Raw genomic sequence first — 23,299 nt, 5'->3', positions numbered from 1 at the left:
ATGAWTGCCATAGCAACCACAGCCATGAACAACTTTATTATTTTTTATAATTAGATTGCTTCTATCCCAGGAAATTAATGATAATACCAACAAGAGTAGCCAACTATAAGTTACATATCAGTTGGAATGTTAAAGCAATATTACAAACCCCCACAAAGTCATGTTTACATTTCATTACTGTCTACTTGAAAGTTCTTCTGACAAAAGGTGTATCGTAAAAAGTAATTGTTACAGCAAACATGTACATTTATTTTTAGTGTTGACGCCTCAAATATGCAGGGCGAAAACACACAGACAGAGATATACTGTACATAAACAGAGACCTACAACTACATTGGACATACATTCTGTTACCAAGGAAACAAACAAAAAGAAACAGTAGGCAAACTGGCCTAAAATGGCCACCAAGCCATCACATGGAATAATCAGTTGTTATTTCCCAACAAGGTGTCAATAATGAGCACTGTAGTTCTCGTTAATGCCATCCATGCCTCACACTCAAAAATGTTATATCATCTCCTCTTTTCCGCTCTGTTGTTTTCAGTCAGTCAAAAATATGCAGAAAAATATGAAACAACAAMACACGTCTTCTTCCTCTGAGCCCTTGTTTTTACACACACTATACACGGAGAGGAGAGGCAAGGCGAGGAGGGGGTAAAAGTCACCCCTCTCCTGGTCTGGAGTATCAAAAGGAGGTCTAGAATTTGAAGAGGTCTATGAAGTGCTGAGGTGAAACAGGCACGAGGCAGTTGTCGGGATCGTTGGCTGTACAAGGATGTCCAGAGTCCTAGGAGACAGGAGGGAGAGCCATTGTTACTATACTATAGCATCACACATTCATACGAGTTCCATGTCAGACAGGACAACAGTGCCTAAAATACAGTCAACATTTTCTCAAATAAAAAAGAATTCACAACCTTAGTCATTTTCAAAGCAAAAACACATAACAAACCAGAAGACGAGTGAGAACAAGCCGAGTCTAAAACATAATTCATCACCAGGACAACAAAAAACAAAATGGTGGCCAGAGAGTCAGACATGATGGGAAGGACCTTGAATAATAAGGCCAGGTGGCAGTCCTTTAGGGGTCAGGGACAAGTACAGGGGGAGTCAGGAAGAGAGGCAGGAAGTAAGGAACAAGAGAGGGATGGAGAGGGATGCAGAAAGGTTAAAAGATTAGAAACAGAAGGATGGGAGGCTGTCTGGTTCTAACAAAGCCTTGGTTGGCACTGAGAGGAAAGAGGGGTCAATCTACGATGCCAGAGAAGAGAGGGGAAAAGGAAGGCACATTGCTCTACATTTAGGGGAGTTACTTGCAGGAGGAGCCCAGAACAATACTCAGGTTGTTTAGAGTCTAGTACTGCATCATAACACTAGTTAGTGGTGAGAGGAGCTGGCAAGGTGATGTACTCATATGTGCGCAGTCTGATCACACATTTGAGTCTTAATAGCAATGGTGTGACTAGTCCATCTATTCATGAGCATCATAAGTGGGGCTATAAAGGTGAAACAAATATTCATAATAGTCATTAACAATAACCTTGCTATAACCCATGCTTTTGAATGCAATGGGTGGTCTGTTTCTTATAAAGAAAATAGGTMAAATCTGTCAATGAGGGTTAGTCAGTTCATTCATTGATCTTTGAGTCGCATGTGAATAATTTGTCTGGTTTCACAGATTACAGTTTCCTCCTTAGGTTCGGGATTAGCATAGTCATAAGCATTAACGTTAGCAAATTAAAGCCAACTAAAGCCCAACCAACATGCTAAACCTGTAGATCCCCAGGGAATAGTCCATTTATACTCTAGGTTTCTTCCTAGGTTTTGGCCTTTCTAGGGAGTTTTTCCTAGCCACCGTGCTTCTACACCTGCATTGCTTGCTGTTTGGAGTTTTAGGCTGGGTTTTTTGTACAGCACTTTGAGATATTGGCTGATGTACGAAGGGCTATATAAAATAAACTTGATTGATTGATACTGTAGAAAACTTAAATTATTCATGTTCTGGGTTCAATTGAGAAGGTTTTTAAAAGGGTAACTCAACCCCAATTTCAGCATTTTCCCACCCCAAACATTCAGGTGAGAATTCTGGGTGGGTAGGTAAACATAGTTGTACCTGATCCCCACATTTTCTCACTAAAGCATACTTACCAGTCCACTGGCACACTCTGACAAGAAAATGATGTGCACCGTAAACAAATATCTCTGGATATTTATCTCACAGTGGTAAGGCGCAGAGWTCCTGACATCTATTGCCACTTGCGGTGTAAATTAAAATCCCTCATGGGTCGCAAAAACAGTATTTGAAATGTGGACTCACATTTATTGCGGTATTGTTTTGGGAAGAAAAGTGCAATCACCTTGAAAATGAAAATTAGGGACTCAATTCAATCCAACCCACATTGCAGTATTTACACAGTAGCTCTTTTTCCAATTGTCAAATTAACTCAGATTGGTCTTGTAGTAGTTGTAGGTTTTTATACAGTACCCAAGGGCAACCCCTCTCACAGGGATGCTTTCACTTTTCAGAATGAAAAAATGCGTGGGTATATGACGAATCTTGTAAATAAAGGATATCTGCCCTGTGTGATTAGAACACCCAACCATTAAACTATGAGCCAAGTGTCTTCGCAGACCATGCCACCAATCAGTCATAGCAGTTGGGGAAAAAAATACAATGAGTTGACATCACCACCATTGGCATCTATTTTTTGTTGCGATGGATGGAGCTATGAATATAAACCTATAATCCTCATAGAAAAACATGTAGGCTTTCTTTGTAAAATCACATGTGCATGATGACCAAATTCTAAAACACTGAATTTGGTCATCTGTAGAAATGTGCATTACTGCCTTTTGAATTTTGTGTAACATCAGTAGTCACGGAAGCATCATGCAAAATATATTGTCACACTCCACTTACCAAGACTATTGCAAAATATGGCACGCGTTCACCTACTTTTATAGTGAGCCTTGAGTTGGTACCACCCAGCACATCTAGAAGGGGGTGTATTTCATACCAAAACCCTCTCTTGAGATGACGTAGAGCAACTTTCTCAAGGTGGCTCTACATCACGATTTAAATGGTAGAGTTGAATCACTAAGGGCAAAAAGAGCTAGATTTACTAATAAAATAACAAAATATACAGAACAAAAATAAACGCAACATGAAACAATGAATGATTTTACTGAGTTACAGTTCATATAAGGAAATACATTTAAATAAATGAATGTGAAATCTATGGATTTCACATGAATGTGAAATCTATGGATTTCACATGAATGGGCAGGGGCACAGCTCCCACTTGGGAGCCGGGCCCCGCCAATCAGAATTGAGTTTCTCCCCCCAAAAAGTGCTTTATCACAGACAGAAACACTCCTCAGAACCCCCAACCTCCCATCTCAGATGATCCCGCAGGTGAAGAAGCCGGATGTGGAGGTCTGGGCTGGCGTGGTTACACGTGGTCTTCGGTTGTGGGGCCAGTTGGACGTATTGCCAAAACCTCTAAAACGACGTTGGAGGCAGCTTATGGTAGATAAATTAACATTCAATTCCCATGCAATAGCTCTGGTGGATATTCCTGCAGTCAGCATCCCAATTGCACACTCCCTCAAAGCTGGAGACATCTGTGGCATTGTGTTGTGTGACAAAACTGCACATTTTAGAGTGGCCTTTTATTGTCCCCAGCACAAGGTGCACCTGTGTAATGACCATGCTGTTTAAATCAGCTTCTTGATATGCCACACCTGTCCGGTGGATGGATTATCTTGGCAATGGAAAAATGCTCACTAACAGAGATAAACAAATTTGGGCACAGAACTTGAGAGAAATAATGTTGTGCATATGGAACATTGCTGGGACCTTATATTTTAGCTCATGAATCATGGGACAAACACTTTACATGTTGCGTTTATATTTTTGTTCAGTATATATGAAGACCAGAATTGACTTGCTTCACTATAATTAAGCCTAAAACATCTGGCTTTCGAATGACTTCAAAAAAATGAATTAAAAAAACTAATCATGAAAATTACTAAGGGCTGAGGTGAGAGGAATGTGCTAGAGTTACATGCTGCTAGCAAAAAGGAGGGGCAGTTAAGCAGTTTGTTGGTTCTGGAATAAAGGCTGGTTTTCTCCACCTAAATGATGAATCACTTCTAATAGCATAAGTTGAGAATTTATTTGAAGTGCATAACAAAAGTCTCAATACACAGAGAGACTATGTTGAATCTTTTTGGGGGTGGTTGTGACTACACATTACTGATAAAGATTGTTTTGGCTGTACATTTTCCTCACAGTACATCCCTGTCCAGCTCTCGAGAACCCAACGGGGGCATACAGCCATCCCTAGGGTTCTAATGTGAATGTATATGGACCACAGCTGGCTCCATGTGGACTACAATCCCGACGCTCCGTTTTAATGCTTAGAAGGGTCTTTCTATAAACTAAGGTACCAGTGAGGATATGTTTTTCTCTCTCATGTCATTACATTAAGATACAGGGTGGGTCATAGCTATATAGCCAACCTATGTTTAACCCTTAATCATGGTTGGTGTCTTGACGGATTTGTCCAAAATCGTGTGACAACTTACTTCTCTCCTTGCATTTATGGCAGTGTAAGCTGTCGTTATATCATATGTTAATCATTAAATCAGTTAAATTAGACATTGTACTTGAACCCTGTAAAAATCCTGGACCTAGCTGTCAGACAGTTTTTTGTATAGAGATCTCAGAAATGTGAAACTACGTAACATTTAGTGTCTCCTTATGTTAAGGGGGGAAAACAGTTTATGGGCACACAAATCGAAAATAATGTATGCATTGCAAAATCAAATGCTTCTAACAAAAAGAGTCACCTTACCTTTATACTTAAAATCGATACGATCATTAACATGCTTCTTCAATAATTCTGCATAATACTTGTTAGATGCTCATTTGGTGTCCAGCTGATCAGTTACGCTGTGATAATTTCACACATCTACTGATCCAGGAAGGAATTTTCCGAATAACAGTCAAGTGACAAACAGCTGTGATGGCGCATGCGGTGCAACAGCCCAAGTGCTGTAAAAAAGGTGTTTGCAAGGAATGTCCAGAATATTTTGGTGTCTCATTGGTTACGCCGGTGAAGACAGTTGGATCTAAAATCCTTAGTGAATTGATGTTTACCATCTATCAATGTCTGCTTGATTTACAGCAGGGTCTCGTTAGATTTAACACAGAAAGCAAAAAGGCAATGAGTTCGTGTTTTCATATATTTTTCTTCCTCGGCTTGGACACAGAGTCTACTGTGTGCAATTGTGTAGAATAGACTATTGTGCAATACCAACGCTATTCCTATTAATTATTCTGGATATAATGACAACAAATTACATAACCTAGTGGGCTTATTCACAATAATGTATTTGATATGTTATTTCATTACCAGATCATATTAAGATCTGGTAATGAAATAACATGTCAAATACATCTTGTTTTCCATGTTAGAACTGCAATTTTAAAAACAATACAAGGGGCTTGAAGTAGCCTACTTGAACTTGAATTTGTTGCTCATAAATTCAAGTACTGGAATAGGCCTACCTTGGAAAAAAAAATATATATATCCTCAATTTTGTGCTTGAAAAGTTATTGGAATTATTGTAGCCAATTTATAAGTTCTCCTGCTCCCTTGTAACTACCCATGATTAATACTTACATTTGAGTCATTTAGCAGACACTTTTATCCAGAGTGACTTACAGTAGTGAGTGCCTACATTTTCTTACTTTTATTAGGACGACAACATCTAATGTTGGATTCAACTAGTCTTTCCATAGAAATTCTTCCAGAAAAAAAAGGGGAAAAAAGAAAAAAGGGCAGCAGGTAGCCTAGCAGTTAAGAGCGTTGGACCAGTTACCAAAAGGTTGCAGGTTTGAATCCCAGAGCTGACTAGGTGAAGATTATGCAATTAAAATCGAATAGAATTGCGCCGGTAAGTCGTTCTGGATAAGAGAGTCTACTAAAAAAACTACACTGTAAAAGAGACCTGGTTTTCAGTCACTTACTCATGATATGGTGAGATGAATGCTACCGCTATTCATGACTTTATTACGTGTGCCTACATCTGCCACATACATATCTCCATGCATGCATCCAATCTATTTAGTAAGGAAATGTCCACATTCTCACATTCTGTTATGTAAAAATATTTTGAATATCAATGCATTGGCAAGGCCCAAAAACTCAAAGAAATAATTATTCTTAAAAGTAGTAATGGCCTACTTTTTTTGGACACTTTTTGCATGCTTTTTATTGTGTGTGTGGGGGGAGGGTTATATTAGGACCTATATGTACAGTTATATAAACATTAAACAATTGTATGACATTGAGGTTCTTTAAAAAAGTACCATTAAGTTCTTGAAAATGTCTCTGAAAGTCCTTGAATTTGACTAGCCAATATCTGTATGAACCCTGCTTAAAGGATGTAGAGCTCCATTTTTATGTGAGAGACGCAGACTCCGTCTCAACCTTTAAGTCATTACTGAAGACTCATCTCTTCAGTAGGTCCTATGATTGAGTGTAGTCTAGCCCAGGGGTGCGAAGGTGAACGGCAAGGCACTTTTGCAACAGACACATTTGCAACAGATCAAATAAGCAGCAAATCAGTGAAGGGGGAGATTGCATTTCAACTTAAACATTTTTTAATAAAATTGGTAAGCACATAGAGGTGGACCCATCTGAGCATGTCAGGGCCCTTGACTAGCTGAATTTTTTCTGGAAGAATTTCTATGGAAAGACTAGTTGAATCCAACCTGCCTGGCTGGCTCCCCTCTCTCCACTGGGATTCTCTGCCTCGGACCCTATTACAGGGGCTGAGTCACTGGCTTACTGGTGCTCTTCCATGCCGTCCCTAGGAGGGGTGCGTCACTTGAGTGGGTTGAGTCACAGACGTGATCTTGCTGTCCAGGTTTCCGCCCCCTCAGGCTCGTGCGGTGGAGGAGATCTTCGTGGGCTATACTTAGCCTCGTCTCAGGGTAGTAAGTTGGTGGGCTGTTGCTATCCCTCTAGTGGTGTGGGGGCGGTGCTTTGGAAAAGTGGGTGGGGTTATATCCTGCCTGGTCGGTCCTGTCCGGGGGTATCGTCGGACGGGGCCAGTGTCCCCCGACCCACCAGTCTCTGTCTCCAGTATCTATGCTGCAATAGTCCACGTGCTGGGGGGGCTAGGGTCAGTCTGTTATATCTGGTGTAATTCTCCGGGCACATCTGGTGTCCTGTGTGAATTTAAGTATGCTCCCTCTAATTCTCTCTCGCTCTCCCTCTCCCCCAGGAGAGACCGGAGCACCAGGATCCTGCCTCAGAACTACCTGACCTGATGACTCCTGGCTGTCCCCAGTCCACCTGGTCATACTGCTGCTCCAGTTTCAACTGTTCTGCCTGCGGCTAGGGAACACTGAGCTGTTCAATGGACATGCTACCTTGGACTGGCTGTCTTGACCTCTGAATGCTCGGCTATGAAAAGCCAACTGACATTTACTCTTGGAGGTGCTGACCTGTTGCGCCCTCTACAACCACTGATTATTATTTGACCCTGCTGGTCATCTATGAACGCTTGAACATCTTGAAGAACAATCTGGCCTTAAAATGGCCATGTACTCTTATAATCTCCACCTGGCACAGCCAGAAGAGGACTGACTGGCCACCCCTCAGAGCCTGGTTCCTCTCTAGGTTTCTTCCTAGGTTCCTGTCTTTCTAGGGAGTTTTTCCTAGCCTAGCTGTTTGGGGTTTTAGGCTGAGTTTCTGTATAGCACTGTGACATCTGCTGATGTAAAAAGGGCTTTATAAATACATTTGATGGATTGATATGTTGTTGTATAGGTGGAGTTATGGGCCAATTTGCATATATTCACTTTTATTCCTCTAAGAACACATGAAACTACATGAAAATCCTTTAGATTTTTGTTTCATACGATTTTGAAATGTTGATCCCAGTATCACACATTGTCCCTATTGTTCATAGAAAGACCCAGACACATTAATAATCGCAGTTTTAGCACAATAACAGCCTCCAGCCGACATCCTTGCGCTCACATTTCCATTGGAAAGGGGAGGAAGTGTCTTTCTGGAAGCATGCATTATTCACAACACAGTCGTGTGCAACTGCGCTAAAACTGCATACAGTAAGTGTATCTTTTGGATTTGAAAAATTATTTCTCGCTGATATGAAAGTCAAGTTCCAAATGTTTCCAAAACCGTATCACAAGTGAGGCGTATTAACACAGAAAGTCAGGGCATTTCCCTCTTTCGGCAGAAACATTTGTGAATTGACGCAAATACGTTACCGTCTATTAAATGGGCAAATCCCAGTCCTGAGCTGACCTCAAACTCCATAAACACAGCCAAAGGTCACCATGACATCACATACAAAGATTTCTCCTGGCTAGGACTCAAACTCACTCTCCACTTTGAAACTTTATTTTACATTTTAGTTTACTTTTCTTTCTTGCTAAGCACATTGCGAACTTGGAATAATGCTTAATAAATCTATTATTAATATCAACCTAAAAATAGGCATATGTATTATGGGAGTCCCCCCTGACATGCAGCTATGGAACACATAAAACGTGTCCGAAATGGCACCCTATTCCCTATGGGCCCAGGTCAAAAGTAGTGCACTATGTAGGGAATAGGGTGCCATTTGAGATGCTGTCATATTGTCTAGTGTGTCTTCTTGTTCTTACCTTCCAGAAGAGGATGCTACAGTGTCTGCAAAAGTGCAGTGTGTCTCCGTACTGCTCTCTCTTGGGGTAGTATTTCTGTAGGGTGAAGTACATGACCTTCCAGTCCACATGGCCCCTCTCTGACAAGATCAGATGCCTGCAGAACTACACACACGACGAGAAAACACGGTTGACACCAGGGGGAAAGGAAAGAAAGAGATGCTAAGGTAACTCCGAAGGGTAATTCCTGAGTTATTTTCTAAATGACCACCATTATGTTCAACTCCATAGACCTTATGTAGAATGCCTCCCTTATATTAAATGTGGCAACACTGCACTCTGGTGGTCACTGTGTACTACTCACTGAACATGACCCTGTATTCAAGCAGTTTGTGACACTGATTACATTGAATGCCATGTTTAGATACCCAGTGACTTCTACCTGTTTCTCTGCAAAGTGAAACTGGCACAGCTTCTTCCACAGGTGCCGGCCCTCACTGAGCATGTGAAGGGTGGGCGTGGCCTGTCCCAGGTTGATGATGTCACAGGCGTCGGAGAACTTGTACAGGATGTTGTTCTGCATGTCTAGCGGCAGGTCACGCAGCGTCATCCCATTGGACAGTTGCTGGGGGGGGGGAATATACATATGTTGAAACTATGGCAAGACTGTCGCATAACTACCAGGCCAATTATCCTCCAAGCAAGAGGTCTCTAGTCTCTTGAAACTAAACAGATGGCACACATGTCTAAGTACAGAAGTTACAACTTTTACCAAAGCAAACACATTAACCACCTTGATAATGAGACAGAAAATGAACCAGTCTATCTCTGAAGCCTAGCCAGCCTGATTCGGATTCAGCCAAACATCAGCACAAGGGTTGGCTAAAGCAGAACCAGATTGACACCTAGTTAAAGTTATCCCAGGCTGGCTGGGGCTGCAGCATTCCACTACACAACACTGAGAGGACCCGATGACTGAACACGGTCACCGTGCCAAATCATATCAAATGTTATTGGTCACACACGTGATTAGCAGATGTTATTGCGGTTGTAGCGAAATGCTTTTGCTTCTAGCTCCGACAGTGCAGTAATATATAACAAGTAATATCTAACAAATTACACAACATATACCCAATACACACTAAGTAGGAATGAATTAAGACTATATACATATGGACGAGCGATTTCAAGGTGGAACGGACTAAGATACTGTAGAATAGTATAGAAAACAGTATATACATATGAGATGAGTAATGCCAGATATGTAAATATTAAGTGACTAAGATACCATAGAATAGTATAGAATACAATATATACATATGAGATGAGTAATGCAAGATATGTAAACATTAAGTGACTAGTGTTCCATTCCTTAAAGTGGCCAGTGATTCCTAGTCTATGCCTATAGGCAGCAGTCTCTAATGTGCTAGTGATGGCTGTTTAACAGTCTGATGGCCTTGAGATAGGAGCTGTTTTTCAGTCTCTCGGTCCCAGCTTTGATGCATCTGTACTGACCCCGCCTTCTGGATGATAGCGGGGTGAACAGGCAGTGGCTCGGGTGGTTGATGTCCTTGATTATCTTTTTGGCCTTCCTGTGACATCGGGTGCTGTAGGTGTCCTGGAGGTTGCGTAGTTTGCCCCCGGTAATGCGTTGGGCAGACCGCACCACCCGATCATCTCCTTTGTTTTGTTGACGTTGAGTGAGAGGTTGTTTTCCGGCCCGTCAGGGAGTCCAGGACCCAGTTGCACAGGGCGGGGTTCAGACCCAGGGTCTCAAGCTTAATGATGGAGGGTACTATGGTGTTGAATGCTGAGCTATAGTCAATAAACAGCATTCTTACATAGGTATTCCTCTTGTCCAGATGGGATAGTGCAGTGTGCAGAGTGATGGCGATTGCATCGTCTGTGGATCTATTGGGGCGGTAAGCAAATTAAAGTGGGTCTAGGGTGGCAGGTAAGGTGGAGGCGATATGATCCTTGACTAGTCTCTCAAAGCATGTGGGGACTGTACCCAGGTCAGTACCCAGGTCAGCAGTAGCTTTCCCTTATAGAGCCATGGCTGAACTATTAGGTGTGAGGGCTTTTAGGCCCATAATCAGCCGTTTAAAAAGGACCCCCCCTCATACTCTACCTTGGGTATCTGCAGGTTGTTGAGCTGCTGCTGCCAGTTGAGGATGGTCTCCAGCCTGCAGACCCAGATGTTGATGTTGCCCACCAGGACAGACTTGCCCATGCCCCGGGTCAGGATGCACAGGGTGGAGCTCAGGTCCTGCAGCAGCTCCTTGATAAGGCGAGGGTTATGATGGTCCTCCAGAACTGGACACAAAGAAAGAACAAAGACGTTAAAACAGTGTAAAAAAACACCCTATAACTACGTCAACATTCACTGTCGTTCATACCAGGTCTCTCGAGAGATACATTTTATGTTTTTTGTAATAGAAGAAACGTAGTCAAATTCAATAACATTTAAAAAATGTTAAAAAAAAAAAAAAAACCTGTACAGGAAAATCATTATCAAAAGTCGAAGCATTTTACCATTACTCCCAAAGCAAAACCACCATTTGAAGAACGTACTGTACTCTCAAGGCATGCATGAAGCCAAAGCAAAATAGGTCTTTATATACTGCAGCTAATTCATGTTTTCCTTCCTGAGGCGTGTGGTTGTGTGACCTAAAGCTTAGATCTGATGGCTCCTTTGATCCGCCCGGCAACAGCAGCTCAGTAATGACGGGGCACTACAGCTGTGTGGTTTAGTGGCGGGACAATCACTCTGACACAGCAGCAGTGGGACCGGTTCTACTGCCACACTGACGAGACCAAACAATACCAAGAAACCCAGTATTAGACTGTCAGTTAGAGGGCATAGAATTGAGGACAGAGATGTGTTGTTCTCAGAGAAAGCATGAGGCTGCATTTCACTTCTCCAACCAGGGAGCAGTGCCAACACTAATGTAAGTATGGCTCAGAGCTAAAACCAGGGGCTGTGCCATTAGGCAATGTGCTGTGGTTACACTGTTATTCTGACAGGCCATTGAGTACAGACCAGGGAGGTACAGCATGATAAGGACATATCCCTCTCTGTCTCTCTCACCCTTCCGTACGATCTTCTCCAGCACGTTGAAGTAGTTCTTCTGAGCTGCTCCACTGAGGGACGGCAGCTGAGACCTGGCTATGAGCTGGAGGAGCTGCACAGAGGGAGAGAGAGAGGGTGAGAGAGAGAGAAGTAAAAGAGTGAGAGGACAGGACAGGACACATACCAAGGACTAGTATCAACACATATCCAGTAGAATTGATACATACAGTTTTWGTGATCAAGCTAAATCATGCTTATAATTCAGATAGTTAGCCAGCAGCTTACTTTTGCCACATAGGTAAATCTCTGGATGTCCTGAGTGGCACTGGAAAAATCTAGACGGTTGAAGGCTTCCCCTAGCGTGCAGTATCCATGTCTCTAAGGTAATAACACACAAACTTAATTACCAAAACACATACCATGTATGGTAAAGAGTAGAATGGGCAATAAACAAAATCTAGTGGACATTCTCAGTATTATTTACTGTCCATTAAATTTTGCATAAACAGTGTATCCACATTCCAGGTCTTGGGTCGCATAGTTATATGGTGCAGTTGACCTAAACTTCCCTCACCTCTCTTGTGCTCTCCTTCTGAACATAGATCCACTTCTCCTGGTAAACAACTGGGAAAAGAGAGAAAAGAAAACAGAGTCAAAGAGAGAGATTTACTTTGCTATTTATCAGAACTGTTTTGTTAAACCACAGTTGCCAAACCTCATGCTAGCTGGCTAGCATTCCTAATAGCTCTTGTGGTTGGCCATTTCCCCCCAAAGACCTTTAATGGGAATAAGATGGCTGCGGTCAGTGCTACTCACACTGTGATTTGGTGTTGTTGTTGTAGAAGTCTTTTTTCCTCTTTTTGGCAACTACCTCGCACACATTTCCAGTAAACAGATTCTCTTTGTTTTCATCGCAGAGCCTGTTTCAGAAAGACATGGTAGACATGAAAGGAGTGAGTTAATAGCATTGTTTATGAGCGTTGGCATGGTGGACGTCAGTGTATTTATGTAACAAACTAAGTGGCTGTCCACGCTGCAGAAGGCCACAGCCTGGCCATGCCCAGATGACTGCCTGACTACCCCTCTGAGGTGATTAAGACTGGCACAGCCCTGATCTGACCTGGCTGACCTCTTGTTTCTCAGAAAGATTCATGGAGAAGGTCAGGGACTATTTTCTGACCATAACATCAACTCTAATGCTGGACAAGATCTGCTAATCTCTTTATGTAGGAAACCACTTTCGGATAAACACTAACTTCAGATTTCCAAAAATCTCTGACTTGCATTGATGCCAGGGTGTGTATATGACTGTATGCCAATAGGTCACAGATAGCAGCTTGTATCCATGAGGTTGCATCACTGTCATTGTATCATTGAGGCAAGCATAAGATATCTAGCAGGAAATCAACTTCCCATCACAGGCAGCTAATCTCAAAATCCAGATTATACCGCAACTTTCAACAGTCCCGTTTTAAGTCTATGTTCMGTGTGCCCCCGTGGCTACACGGCTGCCTGTAGGGTGGAGTGGCAGAGTATGTCTTGTTTTGCATTCAGGGCTACAATTCATAGTGATACTTCTGTTGGGGCTATCCTTAGGGGACGGTTCAGTACGCTGGCAAATTTCAAATTACATCTTCAAACAGGTTTGTGAAAGTATGACTCAAGGCCAGTATCTCTGAGGGCTCCAGTATACTAAAACACTAATTATGAATGCACTTTTTAGCCCAACTCAGACCATATGATAAACTTCCTGCACTGCCACGAAGGCCAAAGGAATGAACTGAAAATAAATAGGTTAAATAAATAAAACTTCTGGTCTTGCCCTTGACAGAGATTGGTTTGCCCTCTTTGTATCAGCAGAGCTTGAAGTGTAAATGTAATGAAGTCCAGTGAAAGTATTTGGCAACAGGCTTTCATCCTCAGTCCAACAGCATACCTTTAACACAGGGAAATGTATTGGCTATATCAGTCAAATTTTTAAAATATATTTTAAAGACTGTAAAAACTATTTCCCAGGTTAAATAGTCAACACAGGTTCTCCATAAAATGAGTTTATAGTTATTTGGGTGAACTACCTCTTTAACCCCTAGTCCATGTTGTTGCTACTGTTATCTGGAACATCATTGACCATTACCTTGCTCTGATCTCTATGGGTGTCGCGTTCTCTCTACACAGACAATCAGAAGGTTTAATGAGGACTGGCTGCTAGATCAAAGTGAGTGGTCCACTGATGTTCCCCATGCATTAGTAATCCATGTGCTCAGCCTTATCACGTGACCATCTCAGGAGCAGAGCTCTGAGACTCTCCCTCCAGCCTGTCTCAGATCCACACACTGACCACAGGTAGGGGGCTGGAGATGAAGCAAATCATTGGTGGGGATCAACATTTTTTGACACATGCAGCTTATCTAGGCTGGAGGCTAATTCAGGCCGTTTTATGCACTGGTCCCACTGCTTAATGCATTCACGCACGACCGTGCACACACACACCAATCAGTAACAGGGAATTAGAGGTCAGGAATGCAATAACCTAACATTTTACAGAGGATTCTCACTTCAGCATGCCTGGACAGAGAAGGAAAAACAAAAACCCTCAGACAAGAGGAACAGAGCAATGTTGGCTCTCAAACTACTCGAAATATACTCTGTACAGTTAATGTGGGTCTTTGACAGTCGATGTTTACCTTTTACATGGCATCAGCTAAATGGCTGAGAGAGCTGAACTACTGTGTTGAACTTGGATCAGCACAATAGCAGGCATAATGATGTCTGTCTGTGGGAGTGTTTGTTTAGCAGTCAATGGCTACTGTGCAGGTACTGTATGATGTCATTGGCCTTTGAGTCTGGATGTTTTTTGGAGGATAGTCACTGAGAGGAAATAATGTAATCGGTTATTGTGTGATGCAATGTCATCGTCTGTTTTTCTGTGAGGTATTTGTAGGATGTTTATTGTCAACTGTTGTACTGTGAGGTACTATATGGCCAACTCTAGATTTGATGACACCATAAACAAAAAGGTACTCAGCGACTAGCCTATACTATTATAACCATCTGAGATAAATAGCGACCGCATYACCACATTAAAAAACGTGTAGCAAATCATAACAATCAGATTTAATACTCTGCCACGTCAAAATAGAAGATTATTATTTTTCCAAATCTGTTTTGTTTGTCTAGACTGGAGCACCACAGGCGTTAGACAGAGCTAGCTCTGAATGGGAAAACCCCTGGTCTAAAAGCCTCATCATTCACTACCACCACAGTCCACAGGACATAACAGAACATGTTTCCTGCAGATAACAAGCCAGCACTCCTGCTGAGACAAATCAAAGCCTGCCCCAAACACTATTTTAACAGACAAGAGACAGACAAAAGTGACTTGTTTGTAGCCACTGCTATAACATAAAAYGCCATGCTGATTTGATGAACACAAGGACTCCCTGCATAGTACATCCTTCTACATCTCTTTATATGGCAATACAATACAGGGTCAAACCCATGCACCCAATTATAGCATTCCATAAATATGAATCAGCCACAAAACCTGACAGAGAGGAGGAAGGTAGGAGAATTCTTGGCAACTTTATTCAATAGGTTTGCTAGTGAATGTTAAATTGAACCACATGTCAGAACAGATGTGAGATAGAGGGTGTTAATATTTCATTCAGTACAGATGTGGAACATTTTTACCTTAACTTATACTATCCCTATACTCAATTTAGGCTACCCCACACCCAGGGTATGTTGTGCCAAGAGATGAGACCCCTTCTTTTTTTTTTTTTGACAAACTATGTTTACATTAACGCAGATTATTTCCAGGGATCCACAACATCCTGAAATATATGTAGATATCTTTGTTAGAAAGAATACTATATTTCTCTTGATGTAGTGATGAGATGAATGTAAAAAAAAATATATATATATAAATGGCTCCAAATACCCCACTCTCCCCTACTGACTTACAAATCTGCCAGTCATGTCTATTTCACAATACAATTCTCCACAGGTTGCATAGCTGGGGACGGAACCTGAGAGAAACTAGACATGTTTGTATTCTATGCGTGTGCCTGGGTATCCTCCTCCGGCTAACGGGTATGGAGTCAGTTCCCTCAGACAATCAGTCACAAACAACTATTATCAGTATTCACACTTATTGTCTGACAGGCTGTGGGAGCAACAGGAACCAGAAACATCGGTTTGAAAACACTCGGTCCTTAACCCACACTGATGATAACACACACACCTGCAGATCTTTCCTACTCAGTTTACCTTCATCCTACGGCACATCTTCACCAGTTGGATCTGTTTTATTAGGTGACTGACTCACTTTACTCTGAGTCTGGCTTCAACAACCCTATCATTAAATTGCCTTGCCATGATGCCCTGGTGATGACAGGCGCTAACCATGGAATGGAAATCAGTTCCTGAATGAGGTCTCTCTTAGTATGGAAATAAGAACAGGTTATGGCTGACTGGATCCGTCCTACCGTGATTTACCGTAATCTCTTGACAGTATTTCACAAGTTTACTGTGCCTCTTTTATAATCTAAAACAGCACTTCCGACAGATGTTTCCTGTTTCATGGGCTGAGAACATGAACACTTCCTGCTAGGGTCACTGGCAAAGTTACTCTCTCAGTCCAACTGATCTCAACGCTAACTGGGATGCATTTGTTATATCATGCGATTCCATATAGATAGACTACAAGAAAAATCTACTACCACCAATTCCCTTTCTCTGTTTATCCTGAGCATAAAAGGTATGCATCAACGTGAACGTTGTGAAGTTTCACCAGTAAAGGAGTAATAGCTGGTGCATTTAACATGGTGGATAAGTACAGGTGGAGAGGGTCATGTCCCGTGATCCTTATCACCAGAGTCAAAGCCTTCCGCAAAGCCTGCTGGGAAAGACTCCAGCACAGCAACTATGACAGAGAACCATGACAGAGTGCAATATCCACCATACAATTTCACGAGTTCTATTTCAGTCTCACTGAAAAACGTTCTGGGAAACTGAACTAAATGGATTAACTAAAAATAAAAACAGAAATACAATAAGGTATAACAGCCATATAACCCATAAAGATATGTCAAGGCAAATCATCTCAGTTTCATTATACAGCAGAATAGTTATCGGCCTAAATGGAGGTGATTTAGTTTTAATATCCCTGCAGTTACTAAATGTTTGTATTTTGATTGGAATTTTTCTGGATTATGTGTGTATTGTTTTTTTATTGCTAGGTATTACTGTACTGTTGGAGCTAGAAACACACACATTTTTCTGCACCTGCGATAACATCTGCAAATCTGTGTACGTGACCAATAAACTTTGATTTGATAATGTTTGCAAATAAATTACTGACATGCACTAATGAAATATAAACTTCAAAGACTTCAGTCAAAATAATCCCTTATTCCCTTCAGCAAGACGATCAAATAGAACAGGGGTTGAACATATAAATAAAGCTTTAAAAAAAAAAATGTCTAAGTGCCGTTCATATTTATTCAGCTGCGTTTCGTTTTATAATATTCCATGTCCCCGGAGCCATTAACAGACATTCAAAATGAACAGTAGACCATTAAATAAAAGCATCAGCTGACGGGAAAGAAGAGAGCAGTCTTTCCTAGGTTCTGTTCTGTGACTTCTGTCATGAATGGGTTCCTGAGTGGTGCAGTGGTCTAAGGCACTGCATCTCAGTGCTAGAGGCGTCACTACAGACCCTGGTTCATTTCCAACCGGCTGTGATTGGGAGTCCCATAGGGCGGTGCACAATTGGCCCAGCGTCGTCCGGGTTTGGCCGGGGTAGGCCGTCATTGTAAATAAGAATTTGTTCTTAACTAACTTGCCTAGTTAAATAAAAGGTTAAATAAAGATAAAAAATAGATCATGGGTCCATGACCCGCTATACCTTGGGTTAAACAAATATGTAATGAGAGTTTAACAACACACAGTGAAAGACTAACTGGGAAGGTGGTTAGAGCGTTGGGCCAGTAACCGAAATGTTGCTGGATCGAATCCCCGAGCTGACGAGGTAAAAATCTGTAAGGCAGTTAACCCACTGTTCCCCGGGCGCTGTGGATGTTGATTAGGGTTGCACATTTTGGGGAATATTCAGAGGTGGAAACTTTCCATGGGAATTAATACCATTTAAAAATGTAGATGTTTTTTGCATTGGATATATTTACCATATCATATGGAGACAGAAACATAAACCTTTTACCTTATCATAAGTAGACATGATTGCAAATGATTAAATCCTTCCAATATATGTATTTTTTAAACAATTTAGTTACGAATTGAACTTTAATTAAATTAGTTGACTCTTCACAAGGGAGGATTTCACTGAACAACAAAAGAAAGGGAATATTGAATGATCCCCAATGATCCATCGCATCTCCCAAAAACATTTTCAACATAMATCTGTAAAATGATAGTCGAGAAACTAAAGCTCTGGTTCTTCCTCTCAGGCTTCCATGTCTTCTCCCTGGACCTCCTCAATGTCCACCTCTTGAACATCAGACTCTGAGGCCTCATCTTCACTGTCACTTTCCAACCTTGAGGATGGCTCATTAAGCCTAAAATTTGCCCGGGTGGCCACCAATTTTTCAACCCTTGTATTGGTCAGCCTGTTGCGTGCCTTGGTGTGTGTGTTCCCAAACAAGGACCAGTTGCGCTCTGAGGCGGCTGATGTTGGTGGGATTTGGAGGATGGAGGCAACAGGGGAAAGAGCCTCAAATCCAAAAAGTCCCTTCCACCAGGTGGCTGATGAGATATGTTTGCACGACTGCCATATTGCATCGCCATCCCAAAGCCCTTGCTTGGAAGTGTACTTCGCCAGACTGCCAAGAACCTTGCCATCATCCAGGCCAAGGTGGCAAGACACGGTAGTGATGACACCATAGGCCTTGTTGATCGCTGATCTCTGCTCTTGCCAGCATACTTGGGGTCCAACATGTACGCTGCAGCGTGTATGGGCTTCAGGCAGAAGTCTTCACGCTTTTTGATGCATTTCAGAACTGCAGTTTCCTCTGCTTAGAGCAACAATGATGTGGGCAGGGCAGTACGGATTTCTTCTCTTACATCTGCAAGCAGAGTCTGAACATCAGACAAAATGGCATTGTCTCCCTCAATCCGTGCAATGACTACTGCTATAGGTTTCAGGAGTTTCCGGCTGCTTGCCACTCTCTCCCAAAATACATCAYCCAGGAGGATCCTCTTGATGTGGCTGTCCATATTGGCAGACTGTGATATGGCCATTTCTTGGAGACTCCTTCCCCTCCAGGAGACTGTCAAACATGATGACAGCACCACCCCAACGGGTGTTGCTGGGCAGCTTCAATGTGGTGCTCTTATTCTTCTCACTTTGCTTGGTGAGGTAGATTGCTGCTATAACTTGATGACCCTYCACATACACTCTACAAGAGAGCCAAGGAAATGGTTGGGTATCCACTGTTTTCAGTGCCATTATGTCCTTCAGGAACAGATTCAATGCATGAGCAGCACAGCCAATGGGTGTGATGTGAGGGTAGGACTTCTCCATTTTAGACCAAGCAGCCTTCATGTTCGCAGCATTGTCTGTCAGCAGTGCAAATACCTTCTGTGGTCCAAGGTCATTGATGACTGCCTTCAGCTCATCTGCAATGTAGAGATCAGTGTGTCTGTTGTCCCTTGTAGAATACTGGTTGAGGGGTGGAGATGATGTAGTTAATTATTCCTTGCCCATGAACATTCAACCACCCATCAGAGATGATTGCAATACAGTCTACTTTCTCTATGATTTGCTTGACCTTCACTTGAAGACTGAACTCTGCATCCAGCATTGAGTTGATAAAGCATGTCTGGTTGGAGGGGTGTATGCTGTGCAAAGAACATTCAGAAATCTCTTCCAATACACATTGCCTGTGAGCATCAGATATGAACCAGTTGCATACACARCTCGAACAAGACATTCATCAGCATTTCTCTGACTACGTTCGTCCGTTCAGTCAAGATTCATAATTTTCACCTCCAATAGAAGTAGAGGGACTTTTGTCAGAGGTTGCTTGTTGTGAGCGCTGAGGGAAATGTATGCACTTGGCCAGATGATTCTGCATCTTTGTTGCATTCTTCACATTTGATTTGGCACAGTTTATGCAAATGTACAGAGCTTTTCCTTCTACATTAGCTGCATTGAAATGTCTCCACACATCAGATGGTGCCCGTGGCATTTTCCTGTAAAGATTAGGGAAAAAATGATTTTTTTTTTTTTTTTTAAATACAATTCCATGTACAGATAAAAAGTTAAGCAGTTAGATTAAACAACTCCTTTGTAAGATACATGTTTTAAAATGAAACATGTATGGAAACAGGTGAATTTACACTCGGTTAGCAGGCTCATGCAAGCTAAAACCCATATGCTAGCAAAAACTAACTAGCAGAAATTGTTAACAAGTTAGAAATGATTTAAACACACTTTGCTGTAGGCTACTATATACCAGTTAACAAAAAATCATGTATGTCATATAAAATATATTCACCCCACCCAGTACCGTAATCAAAACTTACCAGAAAGCATGTAGTCCTTGGCTCAGACAGTGTAATAGCGTGGGCTCAAAAGCATCTCATTAGTGTGCAAGATCTTGAGAATCAACTGTACATGTGATGGAAGAGTACACTGCACATGTAATGGAAGAATGCACTGTGCATACAGAGGGTTGCAATTCCATTTAATTGGGGATAGTTTAACCAAAATATGCCACAAGACCTAGAATTGCCTTATGTGTATCCAACAAAAAAGGTTCACTGTTATAAGCTAACTTTTGATGAATTTAAGCAAAATTCCCAGGCTTAACTTCCCATGGAAAATTTCCAGAAAAATGCCTGAAATTTACTGGAAAGTTTCCAACCCTAATGTCGATTATGGTATCCCCCGCAYCTCTCTGATTCAGAGAGGTGGGTCGGGTTAAATGCTGCGGAAGACACATTTCAGCTGAATGCACTCAGTTCTACAACTGACTAGGTATCCCCATTTCCTAACCACGCACGCACACACACGTTCGGTGGTGTAAAGGACTTAAGTCGTTTTTGGGGGTATTTGTACTTTACTATTCATATTTTTTACAACTTTTTCTCCACTACATTCCTAAAGAAAATAATGAACGTTTTACGCCTTACATTTTCCCTGACACCAAAAAGTACTCCTTACATTTTGAATGCTTAGCAGCAGGACAGGAACATTTTATAAGTCACACACTTATCAAGAGAACATCCATGGTCATCCCTACTGCCTATGATCTGGTAGACTCACTAAACACAAATGCTTCGTTGGTAAATTGTCTGAGTGTTGAAGTGTATCCCTGGCTATCCTTAAATTTTAAAAATAATAAAGACAATTGTGCCATCTGGGTTGGAATTTGAAATGATTTATACTTTCACTTTTGATACTTAAGTATATTTTAGCAATTACATTTACTTTTGAAACTTAACTAYATACTTTTACTCAAGTAATATTTTACTGGGTGACTTTCACTTGAATCATTTTAAAAGGTATCTTTACTTTTACTCAAGTGCATGTATGACACTTGGCTACTTTTCCCCACCACTGCACACGTTTCAGTGAGGAAAGCCATTAGATCAGTAATAAATGGTAGACTATATCTCTGCTCAAAACCCTGTTTTTAATGGAACCCAATATCCAAATGGTGAAATAGAGTGTGGGGAGTGACAATGGTAGATTCTTCATACTGTTGGAAAAGCATTCCAGGTGTAGCTGGTTGAGAGAATGCCAAGAGCGTGCAAAGCTGTTATCAAGGCAAAGGGAGGCTACTTTGAAGAATCTAAAATATCATTTGATTTGTTAAACACTTTTTCGGTTAATACATGATTCCATGTGTTATTTCATAGTGGTGATGTCTTCACTAGTATTCTACAATGGAGAACATAGTAAAAATAAAGAAAAACCCTTGAATGAGTTCGTGTGTCCAAAATTGACTGGTACTGTATGTATGTATATACCAATAGGTGAATTATTAAGAGCGATGAGGGCACGTACGTAAACGGCACTTACTCTTCCAAGTCTATTCCGTTGTTGTTGTCCCGCAATTCATTTCCATAGAACTCGATCCTCTTCCAGCCATCCTCGGTCTTGATCCAGCTCCATCCTGGCGACCTCCAGTCCTGGCCCAAGAAAGGCATCCTTCACCTGGGGAGTGTGCAAGGAGATATTTGCTGTTTATGTAGCTAGCTAGCTGCTAGTTAGTTACTGTACCTGTGTGTGTATTGTTGTATTGCCACGATTAAAATAAATCGCTGTGAGGAGAGATTACACATTGTAGCTAGCGATTTCTAGTAAAACAAAATCTACATCAGTTGTCAACACTGTCGAATGTACAATAAAGATAAAGTAATTGTTAAATATTGACTACTACTGCGGATATCTGTCAAGCACAGTTCTCTGGTTGAGCCGAGTTAGAAAAGGCAGAGCAAATGACAGCTAGCTCGCAAACTGATTATCCGGAAAACGATGAACAGACTACAGAGACAGAGGACTATTGTGTTTCTTAGTTAAACATATATATTCCCAATAAAACAATAAAATCWAAATTCCAAACTTACTTAGAGAGCGATTAGGTTGTTGTATTGAGAAAAGCAGCTTTCCTCTGGAAATATTGACGGAAGTAAACATATCGTACAGAGGAATGTGACACGCCTCCTGCCTTTCTGTGATTGGACGTGTTGACTTTCTTTATCTTGTTGCTACCCGGAWTTATATTGCTGATTGGCTGTCACTGTTGTCAATCATTAGCTTTTTTTTTTAAAGTACTGTGCTTTGCTAAGAAATTTTTCTACACGTGATAGAAACCTCGCACATGTTACCGGAGTGTATTGGTTTGTATATGGGGAAGGGATATAATGCCGAGCGTGCTAAACTGAACGGTATGGGTTGACTTCGCTCTAAGACATTTAATATTTTGATACCACTATAGGCTATTTAGCTCTGACATGATATCCCAGTTACAAATCGTGACCATGGGACTATAAGGTTCTATCTGACATTTTGGTTAAAAAAAAAGTACATTGACAATAAAACCATTTTAAATCAGAAAGTTATATCTGCGCAAACACCTTTTAACTTGGTGCTATAAGGTTATATCAGCAATCCAATCACACAATTCTGGGTTGTCAATCAAAAATAATTGTATGTAAGGTGATATACAGTGCATTCGGAAAGTATTCAGACCCCTTGACTTTTCCACATTTTGTTACTTTACAGCCTTATTCTAAAATGTTATGTTATTATTCTAAAATACATTAAAAAAATTAAATAAAAAACAGAAATACCTTATTTACATACAGTACCAGTCAAGAGTGTGGACACAGCTACTCATTCAGGGTTTTTTATTTATTTGGACTATTTTCGACATTTTAGAATAATAGTGAAGACATCAAAACAATGAAATAACACATTTGGAATTTTATAGAAACCAAAAAAGTGTTAAACAAATCAAAATATATTTTATTTTTGAGATTCTTTAAAGTAGCCACTTTTTGCCTTGATG

The 23,299-nt window shown here is 41.3% G+C and overlaps 1 protein-coding gene across 1 annotated transcript; it reads right to left on the bottom strand.

Annotated features, from left to right (window-relative positions):
* Positions 1 to 14: 14 nt before the first annotated feature.
* fbxo25 (F-box protein 25) lies at positions 15 to 22,447 on the bottom strand. The gene is made up of 10 exons (XM_023999776.2): positions 22,356 to 22,447; positions 21,808 to 21,942; positions 12,579 to 12,682; positions 12,337 to 12,386; positions 12,048 to 12,140; positions 11,781 to 11,874; positions 10,821 to 11,005; positions 9,132 to 9,314; positions 8,711 to 8,854; positions 15 to 787 (listed from the first exon to the last, which is right to left on the bottom strand). Exons 2-10 carry the CDS (start codon positions 21,933 to 21,935, stop codon positions 698 to 700), a joined length of 1,071 nt encoding a protein of 356 aa, XP_023855544.1. The 5' UTR covers positions 21,936 to 21,942; positions 22,356 to 22,447; the 3' UTR covers positions 15 to 697.
* Positions 22,448 to 23,299: the final 852 nt, after the last annotated feature.

The sequence above is a fragment of the Salvelinus sp. IW2-2015 genome, linkage group LG14, assembly GCF_002910315.2.
Source record: "Salvelinus sp. IW2-2015 linkage group LG14, ASM291031v2, whole genome shotgun sequence".
Classification (NCBI taxonomy): domain Eukaryota; kingdom Metazoa; phylum Chordata; class Actinopteri; order Salmoniformes; family Salmonidae; genus Salvelinus; species Salvelinus sp. IW2-2015.
Note: the sequence above shows the minus strand (reverse complement) of the source record. Positions and strands in the feature narration are given on the sequence as shown.

Excerpts from the sequence above, each read along its gene's own strand:
- fbxo25 (XM_023999776.2), bottom strand. The coding sequence starts at position 21,935 with ATGCCTTTCTTGGGCCAGGACTGGAGGTCGCCAGGATGGAGCTGGATC. Across the intron at positions 9,315-10,820 it reads ACAACCTGCAGATACCCAAG|CAACTGTCCAATGGGATGAC; the intron begins GTAGAGTATGAG and ends CCCCCCCCCCAG. Across the intron at positions 8,855-9,131 it reads TTCACTTTGCAGAGAAACAG|TTCTGCAGGCATCTGATCTT; the intron begins GTAGAAGTCACT and ends TCGTGTGTGTAG.